Source organism: Ascaphus truei, chromosome 18, assembly GCF_040206685.1.
Source record: "Ascaphus truei isolate aAscTru1 chromosome 18, aAscTru1.hap1, whole genome shotgun sequence".
In the NCBI taxonomy this organism is placed as follows: domain Eukaryota; kingdom Metazoa; phylum Chordata; class Amphibia; order Anura; family Ascaphidae; genus Ascaphus; species Ascaphus truei.
The window spans coordinates 6,457,019-6,478,033 of NC_134500.1; the positions used below are offsets into that span (position 1 = coordinate 6,457,019).

The 21,015-nt window shown below is 43.9% G+C and overlaps 1 protein-coding gene across 1 annotated transcript; it reads left to right on the forward strand.

Moving 5' to 3' along the window:
• Positions 1-204: 204 nt before the first annotated feature.
• Positions 205-12,943, forward strand: ARRDC4 (arrestin domain containing 4). Its single transcript, XM_075575254.1, has 8 exons — positions 205-619; positions 3,956-4,022; positions 4,760-4,907; positions 6,700-6,802; positions 7,151-7,407; positions 9,772-9,934; positions 10,196-10,350; positions 10,454-12,943. Exons 1-8 carry the CDS (start codon positions 361-363, stop codon positions 10,514-10,516), a joined length of 1,215 nt encoding a protein of 404 aa, XP_075431369.1. The 5' UTR covers positions 205-360; the 3' UTR covers positions 10,517-12,943.
• The last annotated feature ends 8,072 nt before the right edge of the window (positions 12,944-21,015 follow it).

Sequence of the window (21,015 nt, forward strand, 5' to 3'; positions counted from 1 at the left end):
GACTGTCTGTTTTTCCCTCCATCCCCTGTCCACGTGGCACCGCCGCCTTACGATTGGACAGCGGCTCTTTCCCCCGCCCCGTGCACGCGGGGTTCCCTTGACTCTGATTGGCCCACTGGCCCTGATCATGAGCCGCATCACGCACACCCTTGTACCTAGAGTTTCGGCGACGGCAGCCAATCACCGATCTCGGTTCCCCTTCCCCCCCCTCAACCAATCGCGTTTCGACTTGCGACGGCGGCTGCGCTGAGGTGATTTCGGTCTCTCCCGGTGTCAGATGTTCCCCCTGCGCGTCTCCCGGTGTATCCCGAGCTCGGGGAAGGGAGCCGCACACCCCGGCGGCGGCGGGAGGAGGAGGAGATGCCCGGGGCGGTGACAGCTTTGGGGATCGTCTTTGAGAACGAAGCGAAGAGCGGTTACTCCGGCGGCGAGGCGGTGACCGGGCAGGTGCTGCTGGAGCTGGGCAGGGAGCTGCCGGTGAAGGCCCTGCGGCTGCTGGCCCGCGGCGGGGCCTCTGTGTCTTGGAAGCCGAGGAAAGGGGACGAGGGGAGCAGGGAGCCCCCGGGGGGAGAAGCGGAGTGTCTGAACGTGGAGCGCAAATTGCTGGGGGGGCAGGCAGGTGAGGACCCGGGGAGGGGTTGGGGGGAGGTGGCAGCAGGCTGAGGGGGTTAAGACCTGGGGGGGGGCGGTGGGGGCTAAGAATCGGGGGGGAGCTGGAAGACAGGTGGGGGTTAGGACTCTGGGGGGGGGGTAGGACTCTAGGGGAGCTGGAAGACAGGTGGGGGTTAGGACTTGGGGGGGGGGTAGGACTCTAGGGAAGCTGGAAGACAGGTGGGGGTTAGGACTTGGGGGGGGGGGGGTAGGACTCTAGGGGAGCTGGAAGACAGGTGGGGGTTAGGACTTGGGGGGGGGGGGGTAGGACTCTAGGGGAGCTGGAAGACAGGTGGGGGTTAGGACTTGGGGGGGGGGGGGGGGCAGGCTGGCAGGAGGCTTTCTAAACATTTTCTCTGCATCGTCCAGAGTGACACCTCCTGGCAGTGAATGGGTTAATAGGCTGTGTATACACACCATATGTTGCTCTGTATAACGACACCAGAGTATTTTATGAGTGTCCAGTCGCCACCACAAATCTCTGTGACTTTAATGAGTACTTCACTAATAGATGAGATTTTTTTTTTTTTGGACTAATAGATATTCTAAGATGAGTTCTTCAGTCTTCCTCGGGTCAGGGATACGCTGTTTGTACTTAATTTAGGACATTAATGACAGTCGATTTTACACAGGTAAATAAGGCACTTTTTCAGCCTTCTTTAACTGGTAGCTGAATAAATAAAATGCTTGTGTGTCCGGCCCTGACCGTAATGTGCCACCCTAACGCGCCCGCCCGGCCCTGACCCTAACGCGCCCGCCCGGCCCTGACCCTAATGCGCCGGCCCTGACCCTAACCCTAATGCGCCTGCCCGGCCCTGACCCTAATGCGCCCGCCCGGCCCTGACCCTAATGCGCCGGCCCTAACCCTAATGCGCCTGCCCGGCCCTGACCCTAATGCGCCGGCCCTGACCCTAATGCGCCCGCCCGGCCCTGACCCTAATGCGCCCGCCCGCCCGGCCCTGACCCTAATGCGCCCGCCCGGCCCTGACCCTAATGCGCCCTCCCGGCCCTGACCCTAATGCGCCCGCCCGGCCCTGACCCTAATGCGCCCGCCCTGACCCTAATGCGCCCGCCCGGCCCTGACCCTAATGCGCCCGCCCGGCCCTGACCCTAATGCGCCCGCCCGGCCCTGACCCTAATGCGCCCGCCCGGCCCTGACCCTAATGCGCCCGCCCGACTCTAACTAGCACACTGTATTTGTAACCATGTATTTGTCACCTTCACTCTATGCCCAGGACATAGTTGAAAACGAGGTAACTATCAATGTATTACTTCCTGGTAAAACATTTTTATAAATAAAATAAAATCCTGAGTCCTAATAATCTGGGCGCAAATCATTGCCAGCAAAATTAGTGAGACGGGTAACTAACTTCTAGAGAGGCTTTGTGTTAAATATGTTGTGCAGATGAAGATTATATACTGTATATTGCTTTATGCCTCTCAGGATGTAATTTTTGTTATCTTTTTGGCACACATTTTAGAATTAACTTAATTCAGGGAGTATGTATTGGAGGAGTTACACAAAGCACAAAATGCATCATGTTTTGGGATTGGACACGCACACACTTTTCTCTGTCAAGACATCAGTTAGGTGTGAATTGTTGCACACTGCTCTGGCTGACTATAAGGGTGGACAGCTTTATTATCATGTCTCTTTTGTTTGTTTTCCATGTTATGCGGACACAGTAGAAACGCAGACTTGTACTCCAAGACACCCTTTTCAAAGCTTGACACAATAGTAGCGTGACAGGTGCAGAAAGTCTGAACCTATCTAATATTACATTGCAGACTATGCTGTGGGTCACAACAATAAAAGTTGTAAATGTATCAATCTAATGAAAGTGCGTCTGGAAGTTTGCTTTGAGGCATTGCCTAATTTTCTTCTTGCGTTTACATCAAATGTAAGAGTGTTTCTTACATTTCATGCACATTGTTGGCCATCACCTAGTGGATAATTTTAACGCAAATACAAGGTACAAAAGGGAACAGAGTTTGCTACATCTCATTACAATCCGTGCTTCATGCAATGTCTCCCTAATGCCCCAAATTGCAAGGTGACCCAAAGGCGCAGAACTTCGGGCAAAGATTATACATTGATACAAAGAGACGTAATATGAAAATGACACAGTTTGCATGCAGCGCTGCATACCCTGTCAACATTATATAGGAAAAAATATATTATTTGTGTACACGAGAAGGTTAAGTATGTGCTTTGGAAACAGATGTCTCTCTTTGAAAGCAATATAAACTTATACTCATATCTTAAGAAGTTCAGAAATGTTACATTTGTTTTGGTACAATTACATCGTACTTGGTCATTTTGTGTCGTCAGGTTAAGATATGGCCCTTTTTGTTTTCATAGAAAAGCAGCATTCGGTTTCTTTAATTACATAAAACAGAGCTTATTTTCAAAACTTGCCCATTGTAGTTCTTGTTCTTGTACACCTAATAACAAATTGGGATTCTCTGTTACATACTGGTCTTGTTATTAGTTTGGCCGTGTGTGCCTGTGTGTCTATCTCTATTAGAGAGAGAATGAATGTGTGAACAGGCATACCCCGCATTAATGTACGCAATGGGTCCAGAGCATGTATGTAAAGCGAAAATGTGAAGCACTACCTTTTTCCCACTTATCGATGCTTCGGTACAGGTAGGGAGCTGGTATTGCTGCTCAGGACGTGCTGACAGGCGAATGCGTGAGCTGCCGTTTGCCTATTGGGTGAGGGGATTCAGCGCGTCACTAATACGGCGGTCTGTAGGGCAGAATAAGTGTCCGTACTCGCGAAGTGAGCGTATGGACACGGGTATGGAGCTATTGAAAATATGACCTTACTCGAGAGTGTACTTTAAAGTGAGTGTCCTTAAACTGGGGTATGCCTGTATATACAAAAATGCTGGAGAGACCGCATACCCCACCAGAAGCAGGGTTGGCAGTCAATGCTCTGGGCCTTGGAGAGCAGATCTATAAGACTGTGCTAGGCTTTAGCACGTCTTTACTCCCATTCATAAGGCATGCTAAGCTTGGCACCCTTTTGTGGATCTGTAAGTGCGCGGTCTGTCTGTCCCAAGACGTAAACGTGGCCTCCGATTTCAAATATAATTTTTTTTGCTAGGGATATGGATATGTTCTCTGGAGCATGCCTGAAATGTGTCACAGCCATCTTAAAAAGCCAGCTATTTTATTTTTTTTAACTACGTACTGTATTGTTGTGTGTTTTTTTATTTCTTTCTTTCTTCCCTCCCTTCCCACAGTATGGGTGGGGTGCCTTTAACATTCAGATAAGTAATATTTTGCTTGTTTTAGGTGAAGATGACCTAACGTTGCAAGCTGGAAAACACGAAATACAATTTTGTTTTCAACTTCCGGTTGGGTAAGTTTTCATCTAAAATAAACTAAAATGTATTTCTTTGATTTTCGAGTTAACTGGTACCAAATTACACTTTACCCCTCTTTTTTCCTCACTTCTACCCAAGAATTGGAATTCAACTCCTAAATTAAATTAACTCTGAGGCATAACAATATTTTAAATATCTACTAATGTACTGAAATCCTCAACTATTATACAATTTATACAAACTGTACGGCTGAGTCCATGGTGACTCCAGCCGTGCGGAGGCGCGCTGAGGGAAAGCGGGTGCTTTCCCTGGCCTTAGTTCGTGCGCCGTCGGGGGGCGGCCCAGTGACGTCACGGAGCTGGTTCGCCCTCATTGCGGAACCGCTCATGTGACCGGCCCTGTGCTCCTGTGAGCGCCAAAACTAAAAAAAACATTTAAGAGCTACGCCTCGGCACGTCTGTGGAAGCGTGCGCGAGCCCCTGCTAAAGCCGCTCACATTGCGGCTGCAGGAGCTCACTGACAAGCGTCAGCTCGCCTCAGCACGGGCGCTGACCATGGACTCAGCTTAAGTTGTACATGTTTTTGTATGCAAGGTGTTATTTGCTTATATTAGTTAGATACAATGTTGATTAAACAGACCTTTTATTTGATTTAAAACATTTGTGGTTGCAATATTCATGCCATACACATTTTCACGTACCCAACTTAACTTTTTTATTTTCATTTTAAGCTTTATTAGTGAAAAAAAAATATATCACTTTTTTAATTGCAGGCCTTTGGTTACAAGTTTTACTGGAAAATATGGTGAGGTTTATTACCATGTGACTGCAGTCTTGGAAAGACCTTTGTTGCCTTCTCAAAGCGTTCACAGAGAACTTCGTATTATCCGTCATATTGATGTCAACTCTCCAGCTCTACTTGTAAGAATACATTGAGCACATGAAACTTTTTTTTTAATGAAACCTGAAGGTTTTATTGATGACTTACTGTAATTTCATTTATATATACTTTAAGATAGCAAGTACTTCTGTCAGTGCACATTTTCTCTTTGTACTTGAATTTGTGCAGGTGTGACAATTTGTTTTATTAGCTGTACATCATGTAGTCACATTTATTGAGGAGACTGTGTTTGTGAAACTCGCTGTCCTAAACGTGAATAATGGCAGCTGCCGAAGACATAATTATGTGAGACTTATTATAAATCATTGCAGGCCTGCTATGTAACTCTGATCATTGTATGTCACGTATCCCTCCATTTTACAGGCCATTTTCGAACACTAAGTAAGTGTATGCAGCTGCTCCTGAAATCCTTTCAGCTATCGTGCCCTAATGGCAGATTTGATCACATTAAAGCATTGAACTCTAATAATCACTTGAAATACATAGTGTGGCAGGGAGGATCAGAGCATAAGTAACAACAAAACGGCGAGATGTGGAGCTAATGAGCTTTATTCTTTTACCCATTTTATCAAAATAATATACAATTATGCCTTGCACTTTCATGACAGCCATGTGAGGGCCTAATGGTCCAGCATTTAAATATGGATAATATCATACACTATATTCTGGCAATTCAAGCTAATCTTAACAACATCAATTTGGCTGAGATTTTGTTTTTGGGAGAGAGACCACATATCAACTCTAACTTCATAACATCTAGGAATTAAAAGAAATCTCAAACTACTTTGGTTTAATGCCTCGACTGCACACACATTGTAGATTTTATTTACCTGTTTAGTATGAGAAATGTGTAAGATTAAAGTTCTGTGAATTTTATTTTAAAATGGATAATAAGATCAGTAAAAGTGTACATAGTTTACCTGTAAATCAAATGATACAAATGGAGTGCTTCAAACTGCGCAAGAATGTTACAGCATGATCGCAACATTGTGCAAGCACGGGCGCTGGGCGCGGTGCCCGGGTTCCACGGTATGATATGAAAGCACTTGCATAATACAAAGTATGTATCGTATAACAACTCTATATATAATAAAACAAAAATCACTACTACTAACATTGGTAAACCAAAGTGGTCACAATACCAATACAGTTGTTGAGTGACTTTTTTTTAAAAATATATCAATAACTAAGATTATAACCAATATTGAATAAAACTCTAATTTCTTGCATTGTGAATTGCATTTATCAATACTCATTAAAGAAAAAGAAACAAAAGGTCTTTCTAAATGATGTTAGTGTTTGTTTTGGTCAATAACGAGTGTTTGAGTACAGCAGGTTCTAATCCTCCTTACTGAGTGTGAAAGCTCACACCAATCTGTTCTGTTACTAAAAGACCTATCCTACTTAAAGCACAAGGTACATAATATTTTAACTGCGTTTGTATTTAATCTTCCATTTAACATGACTGAAAATAGTTTTGTGTCGAGGCTTAGTTACATTTACAGAAATAATCATGTTTTGCTTATGAGAACAATTATATTATGTTAAAAGTAAGAGGTAAAACCATGTACAGTATATGTGACGTGTCCATATTCAAAGATGGATAAAGACTTAAGAATTCTAAATAATTGACAATTGATGGTGTTTTAACACCACCTTGTAATGCTTTGCTCAATTATACCATTATCGGCACTGAGTCAATTTACTGTTCTGTTTCTATTAACTTTATGGCTCAATTGTCTTGAAATATACTGTTTATATTTTGGCGTAATTTAAATTTGATACTAAAACTAGCTACAATTGTATTTCTAGGCCCCAGTACAAAGATCCAAAGAAGAAATGGTCGGGTGTTGGTTTATTACCTCGGGTCCAGTCTGTTTAAGTGCCAAGATTGAAAGAAAGGGATACTGCAATGGTATGTTTAATTCCCTCAAGTGGTCCTATCATAGAAGCTCCTTTCTAATACACAAGATATTATCTCAATGACGGCCATGTCCCTTCATGTTTATCTGTTTGCTTGTGGGTTCTGTCTATACATTTGAATAGTTTAAATTTGATGTTGAATCTTTCCACCTATTTTTTGTTCCCTAAAGGATTATTTACACCTTAGTTTTTAGTAAAAACTTGCCACGGTTACAAAAATAAGAAAATGTAACTGCATTTGTGGGCTAAAACCTTTTCACATATTGTACCATTTCATAATAAGTTGTCTGATCAACAAAAAAAATAAGTTGATAAACATGCTGTGTGCCTTTTCTTGTAGGAGAAGCGATTCCAATCTATGCAGAAATTGAAAATTGTTCCTCCCGCTTGGTTGTTCCCAAAGCCGCCATCTACCAAACTCAGACCTTCTTCTGCGATGGGAAGACGAGGACATTTAGACAGATGCTGGCCAATGTGCGAGGAAATCACATTGCCTCTGGGTGCACTGAAATGTGGAATGGGAAGACGGTGAAGATACCTCCAGTGACTCCCTCTATACTTGATTGCAACACAATTAGAGTGGAGTATTCTCTGGCTGTGAGTACATATTAACTATAACATTATAATACACTTCTGCAGTAATGATTTCTAGTAACCTCCATGGTCCCAGAAATTCTTTGAAAGGAGGAACTTTTTTTTGGTTGGACGAACCTGTAAAATCCTAAGTTATTTGTTTTATATTAAATTTGATTTCTACTGGAGTTTAGGGTATCAACATCTTGTGCAAAATACTTGCAGATATAGCCAACATTATTGCAACCCGTGGTGTGCTTCTGCAGGTGACAGCGCACAGTTGATTCACAATGGCCGCTTTTCCCGCCAGGTGCCTTGTGTATGCCCCGCTACAGTGCGCCAATTGCTGACATCACAATCTTCAAAGATAACACACTATGAAACTCACAATGGAAGCAGCAGCAGTAGTCCACACTGGTTTTATCATTATTTATATTCTACCTGAATCCTCAGACATAATCCACAGTGCCCCAACCTCCTTGGACCTTTTGGTTCCCAAGATCTAGTTTTGTCCACCAGCCAAGACACAGGCCGCGGTATCGGGCTTGTTCCTGCGCCCTGTAGAAAGTACCAACATTATTGAGAGATGACGTTGTAGCTTTCTTTTGGTGACCCTGTGGCCATGTGTGTAGTTTTATTTCAGCCAGAGGTTTAGGGAACCACGGATCAACATTATGAAACACCCTGTTTCAGGTGCATAACAAGTAAAGGATGTGGAAGACTTGTGAATAAAGCTGAGCAATGGCCTCGTATACACTGCCAACTTCTGTGGAATGTGGGCTTTGCGTATAGAATCTGGTGTGTATAGACCAAGAACACCACACACTTACATTTTAAAGAGCAGTTTTTCGTGCTTGGTAACTTTACAAATAGTTGTCATGTAGAAAGAACTGACCCCATCGTGGGGTCTGGCACTCCAGGGCCCCATGACATGGGGGCAACGTCATGCTCAGAGTGCTTTTATTTCCCGTTTTGATTGCTTGCCCATGGAGCGCAGGGGATAATAGGGGAGCCCCTGCTGCAGCCACAAATAAATGAATGATATTGTGAACGGTGCTTTGGGTGTATACAGTAGTAGAAAGGTGAGGGAAAGAACCCAATTTAGCACTCAGGTTCACTCTCTGAAGAATAGTGAATGGTTTAAAACATAATCTTTATTAATAACAGTATATATTAAAAAAACACAGTGATACTCACCATTCGCCTTGAGAAAGCCTCTCGCGAAACGCGCGCGTCGGCTCCTTCCACACACGTGCACACGCAGATCAGTCACTGCCTCCGCATGATTTACTAACACCGCGAGTTGATGCGGCAGTCTGTTCGTGCAGATATACATAGGATACAAGTGCCCCGATGGTCACTCGCAGCCTCTTTCAGCAGTGTATACAGGGACAGTGCTCCGATATTCATATGTCCTGAGGAACCTCACTCACAGCAATACTGTAGCTGTTTTGCTGTGTTTGTCACTCTGCACAGCATTAAGGAGGTTAATCATTCAGTTTTTGCCAGTTTCCAGCCCTCTGATAAAAGCTCATGGTATAAGTCTGTCTCCCACTACTAGTGTCTCCCTCACTGGGACCTCATCGACACCCCCATAATATACAGTCAGGATACCTACCCCTTACAAGCATTACGCAGGTTACTATAGGTCAACACACCCCTGGACATTACACTCAGTGGGTTACCTAAGGTCATCCTGACAACTATATGGGTATACAGACCTACACAGGGGAGCTTAACTGATGGAATCGATTACAACTAATGTACATAGTTTATTTGCTCTTCATGTATGTTAGTTGCTATAAGTCACATACACTATCACCTACTAGGATATAATACCAGCATTGTGACTTATAGTCTCAGCACATACCCGGACACACCTGGAGTATTCACTTACCACACAGGTCCACATCAGGAATTCTGTGCTAATATGTTACCAGCAGTTTATTAAAACCCTCTGGTACACATATGAGTTTGATCCGGAGCCAACACGGCTATTTTATTCAGGATCTACCTACCTTCAGTACGTCGTTCTATCAACCATTTTTAATATATACTGTTATTAATAAAGATTATGTTTTAAACCATTCACTATTCTTCAGAGAGTGAACCTGAGTGCTAAATTGGGTTCTTTCCCTCACCTTTCTACCATGGAGCGCAGGGCATGATCCAAAGTATATCGAAATGATGGGTTGAGGACTCTTCTTCCTTTTCTTATTTAGGGGCCGCCGTGGTCACATGCTTGTCCTCTGCTGTAGGGGCCATAATGGCACTCTGCTGCCGCGGCCCCTCTTGCACTCAAAGGGTTAATTTATACTTTAACTGCTTTGTGGGGATTTTTTTTGTGTTGCTCTCGCTGACTTTTTGTTTTGTGTTTTTGGCCCATAGGTGTCCATCCACATTCCTGGTGCTAAGAAGCTGATGGTAGAGTTGCCTTTCGTCATTGGTACAGTCCCATTCAATGGCTTTACCTACAGGAACTCAAGTGTTGCCAGCCAGTTCTCCATGGACATGACCTGGCTTGCATTAGCACTGCCAGAACAACCAGAAGGTAAGAATGTTTCACTATATAGTCTAGCCTAATTAAATGGTCCTTTACAACACTATATCAGTTTAGCACTATTATGTTCAAATTCATATTAAGGTACATTTCTATCTATATAGCATGACATGTAATGATTTTATTGTTAGAAAATGGATCTTGAGCAATAAGTGTACTGACCTTCAGTACAATCTGTTTCAGTGAGTAAATGATTGAATAAGATGCTAAACTACTATAAAATGTAATCTTTTGTTTTTATTGTATGCCCAGCACCACCCAATTATGCTGATATAGTGTCAGAAGAAGAATTTGGCAGGCATGTCACTGTCCTCACAGAACCTGGTGACTTAGTGGAGGGACTTCACTATCCCCTGTTTGCTGTAGTCCAGGAGTTTCGGTTTCAGCCACCACCCTTATATGCAGAGGTAAAATTAATTGTGTGTTTGGATGGGTGATCGAGACATGATAGATTTATGAAGAACGGTGTGTGTATATATTCTATTCATTTCTTTGTTTTTATGTACTCAGGTAGATCCACATCCTTGCCACATAACAGAAAGGCAAGCAGTCCCATGCACGTTACAGGACTGAAAGAGCTGAAGTGTTCATGTGAAGTATTTCTACTTGATCTCTTATGGTGCATGAACTGCACGGATTGCCTGCTTCCTGCAATGGAACAAGGCCTGCTGTGATTGCTGCAAGGGGCAAAAAAACTGAAAATCTGCCGTGCTGACAAGTCTCCCAAAAATATGCTGCTTTGTATTAACATTTTTGTTGATGAAATCAGAAAGTTGCAGAAAAAATGCCAGACGGGCAAAGTGGGAAAACCTCAAAAACCGTTGGTTGTCTACAGGAGGAAGGAATGACGGTTAGGAAGAACGTCCGGGTCCACCATTCTCGGTCTTAAGTCGAAAAAGACCAAAGAAATGTTCACAAAGGTGGAATGTCTCATCACGCAGAAAGCGTGCGTTTGACTTACGGCTCACGAAATGTTGCTATTTAAACATCAGTCCGTGCTGATCGCCGCGACCTTGTGATCGCCGCGACCTTGTGATCGCCGCGACCTTGTGATCGCCGCGACCTTGTGATCGCCGCGACCTTGTGATCGCCGCGACCTTGTGATCGCCGCGACCTTGTGATCGCCGCGACCTTGTGATCGCCGCGACCTTGTGATCGCCGCGACCTTGTGATCGCCTCTTGCTCCTTTTTCAATGCTCCGTTCAGGAGATATATGCATTTGAAATATTAAGTGTCGTGGCGGTTAAAATTGAGCTCTCCCCAGAGCCTGGTGTCATCGTTACCATGGAAACATCAGATACTTGTGAAAAAAATCATGATTTTTAACACTTTTTTTTTTTTTTTTTCATGGCAGGACATGCCCAAGATATGTACATTGGGTTAATCTCACACGGACTTCTGGGGGGGGAACATTGGTGCTTTATGCAGAAAAAAACAAAAGGGAATTATCAGAACTATTTGTGTGCCTAAGATTCTCTCTCTTAGTTTTCTGGTAATAGAATGGAAATTAAGGTCACATTGTAGTAGTTACAGCTAGAAGCTCCTTTTGAAATGTATTTAATTAGCAAAAAAAATTGCCTTATTTTTACATAGTGGCTTCAAAGCACTTTGCCTTTAAATTTGTCTTTCAAGCAGTGAGTAGAAACATTTTATACCATCCATATCATTATTACCAGCATGGAAGTGCAAGGTAAATTTGCTCATGATTGTATACTAAGATTTTTCTCAAAGATGAATATTTTTATAGCATTTCATTTTAAGAAGGTTTTTTTCTTTTCTTTATTGGACGAGAGTTTATTGAAATGATTGCCCTATGTGCTTTTTGGCGTTTGATCACAAGCCTTTAGCCGCCTGGTGGTGGTGTTGCAAACTCATCTGGCAGTGAATGTGTTAATGTAACTGATTTAAGCACTTTGTGATTTTCTCAGGATAATATCTAGGTGCTTTATTTTAAGCATGAGCATTTATTTTTTTTAATCTACTTGCAAATGTTATGATCACAGTGCAATTTTCAGTAATATCAAACTGCAAGGATCTTTGTTCTGTGATGCTGTTTATGTACATTCTAAAAATGCAACCTATTGAATCTTTGCTGTGATATTAGATATCACTTTCCAAGAGTAATATCTCTAAAAAGTCTTTACTTCTCCCATTTAAAAAAAAAAAAAAGTGCTTCATGTTGAACATTTTTACATTCAATGAATGTACGAATAATTTACTAGATTTACTGTCTGCGGTTTGGAAATATGCCGCCCACCCTCCCCCACCCTCCCCCACCCCCCCATAGGTCACCGTGACTTTTACCTTCTCCACAGTCACAACATTTAGCTGCGGCTCTGGGATAGTAAGTCTGGCTACAGCTGCAACTGGAATTTGTACATTCGTGTGGCTTTTTTTTTTTTTTGAGAGAGAGAATACTGTGTTTGTTGTAGCCATAATTGTACTCTCTTTATTGGAGATTGAAGGGAAATCTGAATACAAACATTCACACGTGATTTCATGTGCTGTAGCTATTGCCAGTTTACAAACGAGGCACTTGGAGTCGCATAAAAGATACAATGATACAGGAGAAACGGTGCACTTCTAGTTTACATGAATAGTAGTAGTGTGACTGACTGCTGCTGGTTGTGGATATTTACTGATACTGTGGCCTTAAATGTGACTATTTCCCCCATGACTTGGGAAATGTGCGAGTTGCGTGTGGTTGTCTGTTTTTTTTTTTTTTAATGCGATGAAAATGCATCTCAGATTAGAGCTTGTTACATAGTAAATGAGATTGGGGAAAAAAGACATGTCGATTGTCTACCTATCTTAAATCTGAACTCTCTGTTTCTATTTGCACAATGTTTTCAATCTGAAAGTCGCTTGTTTTGATAACTGAGAGCATGAACAAAAAATGCTGTTGGGGTGTGTATGTACCCCTTCTTTTTTTTTTTTTTTTTGTTATATAAATCCTGTGGATTCTTCTTTATAATAAAAATGGTGTTCAGTTGAAATTGATTTTGTAATTTGCAGGCTGACATTTTTTCTGAAGGACAAAATAATTGTAATTTGTATTTATTTTTTTTCCAGGAGGTTATGAGCTTTTCGCACATGTTGTAGCCATAGTGGTACTGTATCCTTGCCTTGGGAATTAGTAAAGGCTTCCGAGCACCCGTGGTCCACAAAATAGTTGAAAGCACCACATGCTTGTCAAGAGCTATTTTATTCTTGGGGGAGGACAGCTGGGTGTTACCTAATAGCATACTTGTTTGGTGACTCCGGAATGAATGATGATAAATTTGTATGGGGTGCCAGGAGACTTGAAGTGCATGTACTGTACTTTTCAGGATGTTTACCTCATGTACACTGCTTCTAGTATATCATTTGGAATGAGGTTGTACTGATACATTATGGTATACATATATTACAAACCCTTTCGACAGTTGTGTTTTTACCAGGTCTACTTTTATAAGCCCTTTTTATTTTATCATCAAACTTCGTGTTTATTTTATGTTCTTTGGTTAAAAGAAGTGGGACAGTAGTAATGACACTGAGAACACTGTTCAAACTGCTTTGCCAGCTCAGTGCCCTTAAAAATATCACTGTTATTGAGTTACCTAGAAATAGATGGCTCTTGGATGCAGGATCTTAACTGTTAAAAAGTTCAGTGGAAATAATTGAGGTGTTTTGCTATAAATCTCCATCGCCTTCCAGTCCCACAAAGTGCCTTGTCCTTGGAGAAAATGGAAAGCTCCTCTATCACAGTGACGGGGCTCGTATCTTATTTTGCTTGGTGTCCATCCTGCTGTAATTTTTACCAAGAAATGGTTGTCATCCCTGAAAGCAGGGGTCCTTGTTAGTGACAACTCGAGCCAGCAGCCATAACTACTGTATTCATTTTCTAATACTGTATTAATTTTCTAATGCATAGGGTATCTCTCCTTTTTTGAGTCTGTTGTATGATCTTACTGTAGGCCGTGTTGGCATACACACATCCTTCGCTATAATGGAACATGCAAGGTTAAAAAAATGAATACACGCATTGTACCACTGGAACAATATTTTTCCGCACTGTCCTGAAATGTTGATCTTTGCGGGTTCAAATACTATGCTTCTGCATATCAAAAATGACACAAGCACTTATCTGAAGTATTTCACAGGGTACTGCTAGGGGTTCACTATAAAACCTGTGTCACGGTAGCAAGTGATAGGTTATAATCATACACACCAAAATATCTGGGTTGAATTGAACACGGCTTAGATATAATAAATATAGTTTATTCCTTAAAGAAGGTGAACACACAAGATATACAAATAACAGGCAAAATATAGACACTTACTTCACGGTTGGACAAGAAAGCAATCAGGATGCAGGATTGGCAATTCCTTCCACAATACAGGTTCAGATGAAGACATCACGAAAAGACACGAAGACCACTGAGTATAGGACTGACACTGGTTTATATATAATTCCAGTCCTATACCTTATCATTGAGTGTAGGCCATTGGAGAACAATTACCTGCACCCAATCTCTCCTTGCCACCTCACCGGAGGGGCACCGTAATACCTGCCCACTGGGTGGGTATTCTAATCAGGGGGCTTATTTCCTCAGCCCCCCTCCCACACGACTGGCGTCTTAAAGTCTGGCTTTGCCAGGATACCCTTTGTCCTAAGGTGTAAATTACAACACTTAATATCAAGTACCCATGTCCTGTATTCCTTTGTGCTCGCATACACAAGCAGGGTGGGGGAATATTTGATCAGGTGTTTGATAGACCACTTGTCTTCCACCCTGAGCATTACCATACCATATGGGCTCTGAGTTTTTATACCAGAGCCAAAATACAATCCACTCTTTAATATCTTTACATATTAAAATAATCCGTTCTGCTGGGCCCAGTGGGCTGAAACTTGCCAGTCCCTCATGCCGGAGGTGACTCCAGGGTGGCCAAGTTTCAGCTCTCTACGACCCCCAGAACCGGAGATAAAAAAAACAAGTTAAAATTCTTATTACTTGAGGCGCATGCGCGACGGAGAGAGACATGGTCGCATAGGCTAAGAGCTCCGTGCCTTGCTTGAGGAAAAACGCGAGCTAACACCCAACAAGACCCCCAAAACCACTCAAATTTCCCCGTATTAAAGATAATACCGCCCCGCGATGTCAAAGAAAGGCCCTAAAACCGCAAAAAAGAAAGGGATGCCGGAGTACTTCAGCCGCGCCAGAATGAGCGGAGCGGGGACAGAAATGGCGGCGAATTCAAATGCCGGCTCGGACTCAGAGCCGGATTGCGAGGAAGAGGAGCATGCTGAACAGGCGATGCGCCCGGCCAGACAGGGAGACTTCACTAAACTATATACGGATCTAAAAACACTCTTCCAAGCGGAGATCAAAGACCTCAAGAAAGAAGTGTCGGGCCTAGGAGAACGGACAAACATTTTAGAAACTAAAATGGACCACTCAATTAAGGCGATCAAAAAACAAGACCGGAACCTCAAGGACCTCCAGGAGCAGGTGAATGCACTACAGGAGCGTCAGGAGGACGCCGAGAATAGCGATAGACGAAATAATCTCAGGATTAGAGGGATCGCTGAAGCTATTCAGGACTGCGATGAATACATAACAAGATGGCTGGAGACCCTTCTGCCAGACACTCCTAAAGACCTCCTGACGCTAGACAGGTGCCACCGGGCCCTAAGAGCTAAACCGCTGCAAAATGAGCAGCCCAGGGACATTGTGCTCCGGATGCACCACTACAGGACCAAAGAAGCAGTTCTCCATAAAACAAGACCCCTACCTGTGGTGGAGTTTGAGGGCACGAGGTTGTCGGTCTTCCAGGACTTGTCCCCTGTGACACTGGCTCGCCGCAGATCCCTGCTACCGATCACGAAGGTCCTACGAGAGAAAGGGGTCAGATATAGATGGACATTCCCCTTTGGCCTGTTAGTGGCGAGGGGAGGCAAAGTGACCACAATGAAAGATCCGGAAGAAGGACCAACCTTCCTACATAAGTTGGGCCTGGGTGAGGCCCCCGTGGTCTCAGACCCGAGGAGTCCACTCCCAGAACCCATATGGGAGCAGAACACCAAGTCTCCCAGAAGGCAGAGTGGAAAAGAATGAAGGGAAGACGTCCACAAGTTAAAACCAAAGTTTCGGCAATGGCCGCAGTTCTTCATAACAAGTTACATTCAAATAAAACGTTAAAAGGGGTCCCCGGTCCCCAGAGACACTCTGCTGCAGATAGGCCCCACTCCCCCAAAGGAAGTGCAATAGACACCTAACACCCGATGACTTCCCCCTAACACACCAGGAGGAGAACGACATCAATGGAGCAAAAGCAAAGAAGACATAAAAGTAAACATAATCAAAAAATCAAAGGCCTACCATTTCAGCAAATCCCGCTCCAAGATGGCGAAGGTACCTGGATTGGCGGGAACCCACAGTGAAGCGCAGGAGCCGGAAGAACAAGGAGCAGGAACAGACGCCCATGCTGCCAGCCTGATGAGACGCAAGATCCAAAATGGCGGCGGCCCGGATGCACGTCATAAGGTAGACCCGGAAAGAGCGACGCCATCTTGGAGGTGGCACAAAGACGGACCCCGATGCCGCACGCTGATGACGTCTGCGGCCGATACAGCTACCACCAGAGGCCCCGATAGGTGTCCAAGAAGCGCCGGACCGGCACAATAGGCAAGCCCGGGACATCCCACGAAAATGAAACCGCCAGCGGGAAATTTGAATCGGCAGCACAAAAGAAGCCGGAACAGAGCTAGAGAACGGCAAAGAGGAAACGGGAGGAGACAAATAGGCAAGTTAAAAAGCGGATGAAGGATGATAGTAAGGGGGCATTAAGGGAAAGGAAGCTTACAGGAAGTTAGACAAAAGGATAGTAGAGCAGGTGCGGAAGGAGTAGAGAGTGGAGACTGAGAGAAGAGAGGTAGGGGGAAGTGACAGAACGGGCCGAGATAGGCTAGTAAGTGTGGGTAGGCTAGGAAGGGACAAAAACAAGTAACAGAGAAGAGCAAGATAAGTTGATTGGGAAAAGGGTAGATAAGTTTAGGTTATGAAGGAAATAAGCTAGTTTAGACACCATTCTGCGCAGATGGCTGAGAAGAAGACTAAGAAGACAAATTATACAGTCAAAGTTAGATGTAGAGTTAATACATAATTTAACACATTAGGAGAGTGGAAGCTCGGGAAAGGTAAGCACGGGATAAAGAGATACAAACAAGGGCAGTAAAAGGAAGATTAAGCAGAGATATGGATAGGAGGAGATGGTTACAATAAGACAGGCTAGAGCTGGGTTAAGGGGACACCCACTAATCGTTGGGTTTTGTTCAAAGATAAAGATTCAGAGATAAGCAAGGCAGGAGCCACTGGCGGTGACACACCTCGACGTCAGTATGGGCCTCACACTAGAGAGGGGGAGGGAGTCTCCCCCAGCCTCTAGTGAAAACCTTTGGGACAGGACTCTTGGACGGGGCATCACCCGCTCCAAGCCAACCCCGGACTACTGGAACAGAGTTCGGAAACCTAAAGGAAAAGATCTCGACGGAAGGACGATCTCGTCAAGACGTCGAGAAAGTATATGCTGTGAAAGGTGTTATGTGTTGTCTATGTCCCCCCCGGTTTCCCCTTTTGTGTGCCCCTCCCTTTTTTCCCCCCCAGGCGAGAGAGTGCCGAACCAGAATAAGTGGAAGAAACACCGCTCCAGAAGTAAGCCCCACAACCAAGGGCATAGTGAGGCATCACAACGAGAGACGGAAAGAAGAATAGAGTTCGGGCCCAGAGAATCAGCAGCTCCGCCATCTCACTCCTTCAAATGAATAAAGAACTCAGGCTCGTATCACACAACACTAAGGGGTTCAATAATCCGACCAAACGCAGGATCGCCTTCAGGGATTATAAGCGTAAAGGGGCAGAAATCCTGTTCCTACAAGAAACCCACTTTTCCAAAGATAATTTCCCCAAATTCTTAGATAGAGACTTCCCGACGTACTTCTTGTCCTCCGCAAAGGTCAAGAAAAAAGGAGTAGCTATACTAATTCACAGAGGAATACCGTTCTTACATGACAGGACCTTTATAGATAAGGAGGGACGTTACCTTATAGTGAGAGGGACAATTCAAGGGTTTCCAATTACCTTAGCAACAATCTACGCCCCGAACGAGATAGCTCCGGGTTTTTTTTCTTCCTTCTTTGGAAAACTCAGCAGAGTAGCCAGAGGCAATATCATTGTCGCGGGGGATCTGAATAGAACGTTACGGGAAGACCTTGACAGATGTACAGCTACTAAAAATACACACAGACCCGACGTACTAACACTCAAACAGGGAATACGCGACTGTCAGCTACTCGATATCTGGAGAGAACAACATCAGAGACAGAAAGAACACACCTTCTACTCACACCCACACGACACATATAGTAGGATAGATTACTTCCTTGTATCTAACAGAATGGTCCCTGGGGTCTCTCATACCGAGATCCATGATATTTCATGGTCTGACCATGCATCTATAGAGCTGCGATGCACACTAATCCCACTAGACAGACCCAGAGCGAACTGGAAACTAAACGAAATTCTGCTGAAAATCCCAGCTCTACAGCTAGAAATTGAGCAAAAAATTTCACAATATTTTGAGGAAAATGAGGGGAGCGTGGCCACACACTCTACACTGTGGGAGGCCCATAAGGCTACCCTCAGGGGGGTCATTATGAACCTGGCCGCTAGACGAAAAAAGGAAAGAGAGAGTAAAATCTTGAAGCTAGAGTACCAGCTAGCGAAGCTTTCCTCTCTTCACAAAAAAGACAAAAAAGCCCACACATTGACTCAAATACTAGCCACCAAAACAAGTCTTAACCTCCTCCTCTCCGCCCAGGCTGAGAAGGAATTGGCCTGGTCTAAGCGGAATTTTTTTGAAAAAGCCAACAAGCCTGACACACTACTTGCCAATAAGCTAAAAAATAAGCCCCCAAATAACCACATTCACGCGATTCGGAACCAAAATGGGGACCTTACATCCATCCCAGCAAACATTGCGGGAGAATTTAAAAAATATTACGAAGTACTATATAACGGAGATAAGGTGACCCATAACCCCAAAACAAAAGAAGACCTTAAGACCTTCTTGAAAGAGGCACATTTACCCAGTCTGAAGAGAGGCGATAGGGAGGCACTCCAGTCGGATTTCACGATGGAGGAACTCTCTGGGGTCATAAAAGCGCTAAAACCAGCTAAAGCCCCAGGTCCAGATGGCTTCTCGAATTTATATTATAAGAAATATTTAAAAATCCTAGCCCCTCATATGTTGAAGCTATTCAACGAAATCTTAGCAGGGGCCTCATTCCCAGCACAAATGCTCCAAGCTTCAATAACAGTGATCCATAAACCCGGAAAGGACCCGGCAGACTGTAAGAGCTACCGGCCCATTTCACTGATTAATTCAGACCTCAAAATATATTCTAAACTTATAGCCAACAGGGTGGGTAGCGTTCTTCCCGGGTTAATACACACAGATCAAGTAGGGTTTATCGGAGGTAGACAAGCGGCAGATAACACCAGGAGAATCATAGACCTAATTGATCTGGCCCAAAAAAGAAAAATTCACTCCATGGTGTTAAGTCTAGACGCTGAGAAAGCCTTCGATAGAATAGACTGGCCCTACTTAGCGGAAACACTAAGAGCATTTGGCTTCGAAGGACGCCTCCTGCAGGCCATCTTGGCGCTATACAAAAACCCCACGGCAAGAGTGAGATATCAAGGGTCCCCATCAGAACAATTTGAAATTAAAAGCGGAACTCGTCAGGGATGCCCGCTGTCACCTTTATTGTTCGCTTTATGTATTGAGCCTTTGGCGGCACATATCAGAAATAGCCCAGATATCTCAGGTATCCCACTGGGAGACCAAATGCACAAAGCCGCTCTTTATGCGGATGATGTCATACTCACACTAACCAAACCCCTCACCTCTCTCCCTAATGTATTTAACATACTGGGTAAATTCAACCAAATTTCGGGATTTAAAATCAATCAGTCCAAATCTGAAGCCCTCAATATTAATTTACCAAAAGAAGTCGAAAAACTGATTGACCTCAATTTTCAATTCAAATGGCAACCCTCCGCCATCAAATATTTAGGGGTGTATCTCACAAGGGAGTACAAAACACTATATAATGCAAATTTCCCCAAGATCATAAAGACGCTGGGGGAGGATCTACGAACCTGGATGAAAGGGAGCATATCATGGATTGGGAGGATACATAGCGTGAAAATGAATCTCCTCCCAAAGATGTTATATCTCTTCCAGAGCCTCCCTATTCCTTTAGTACAGGCAGACATCCTCTCCCTCCAGTCAAAAATTATGAAATTTATCTGGAACGGGAAAAACCCAAGAATCAAGAAAGGAATATTAAAACGTCCTACAACAGGCGGAGGATTAGCGGTGCCCTGCTTGTTGGCCTACTATAAAGCAGCCCAATTAGGGCAGATTTTCCAATGGCACACAGACCCAAGCTTACGGAGATGGGTCGAATTGGAGAAAAGTTGTTGTGCACCAATTGAACTCCACAATTTAATCTGGCTACCCAATACCGGGGTACGCAAGATGAACAACCTAACACAGACCATGGTCAATTCGTTAAAAGTCTGGGGGGCCACGAAATTCAAATATAATCTGACCACCAAAACATCGCTAATGACACCAATAGTGGGTAACGCAGATTTCGCTCCGGGCCTGAATAGCAAAAACTTTCTAATTTGGACACAAAATGGATTGTCCCGACTACTAGATCTGGAGAGCAGAAAGACCATACAATCATTTGAGCAAATTAAATCCTCTAAGAATATCCCAAACAGCGAATTTTTTAGGTACCTCCAGATCAGAAATTTCTACAATAAGACGCCAATTCGACCGGCGCGAACAAATTTTGAGCAGCTGTGTTCTAGAGCTACGGACACAAGGGGACTCACATCTAGAATGTACAGGGAAGTGGTCTGTCAGAAGTCGCCTCTAGACAACAGACTGAGTTATATGAGACACTGGGAATCTGATCTAGGCGAGACTTTAGAGGACGATGAATGGGACGAAAT

What these genes read in the sequence shown, in the direction of transcription:
- ARRDC4 (XM_075575254.1), top strand. Translation starts at nt 361, where the DNA reads ATGCCCGGGGCGGTGACAGCTTTGGGGATCGTCTTTGAGAACGAAGCG. An exon ending in GAGTGGAGTATTCTCTGGCT is followed by an intron (nt 7,408 to 9,771) that starts GTGAGTACATAT and finishes TTTGGCCCATAG; the next exon opens with GTGTCCATCCACATTCCTGG. An exon ending in ACTGCCAGAACAACCAGAAG is followed by an intron (nt 9,935 to 10,195) that starts GTAAGAATGTTT and finishes TTGTATGCCCAG; the next exon opens with CACCACCCAATTATGCTGAT.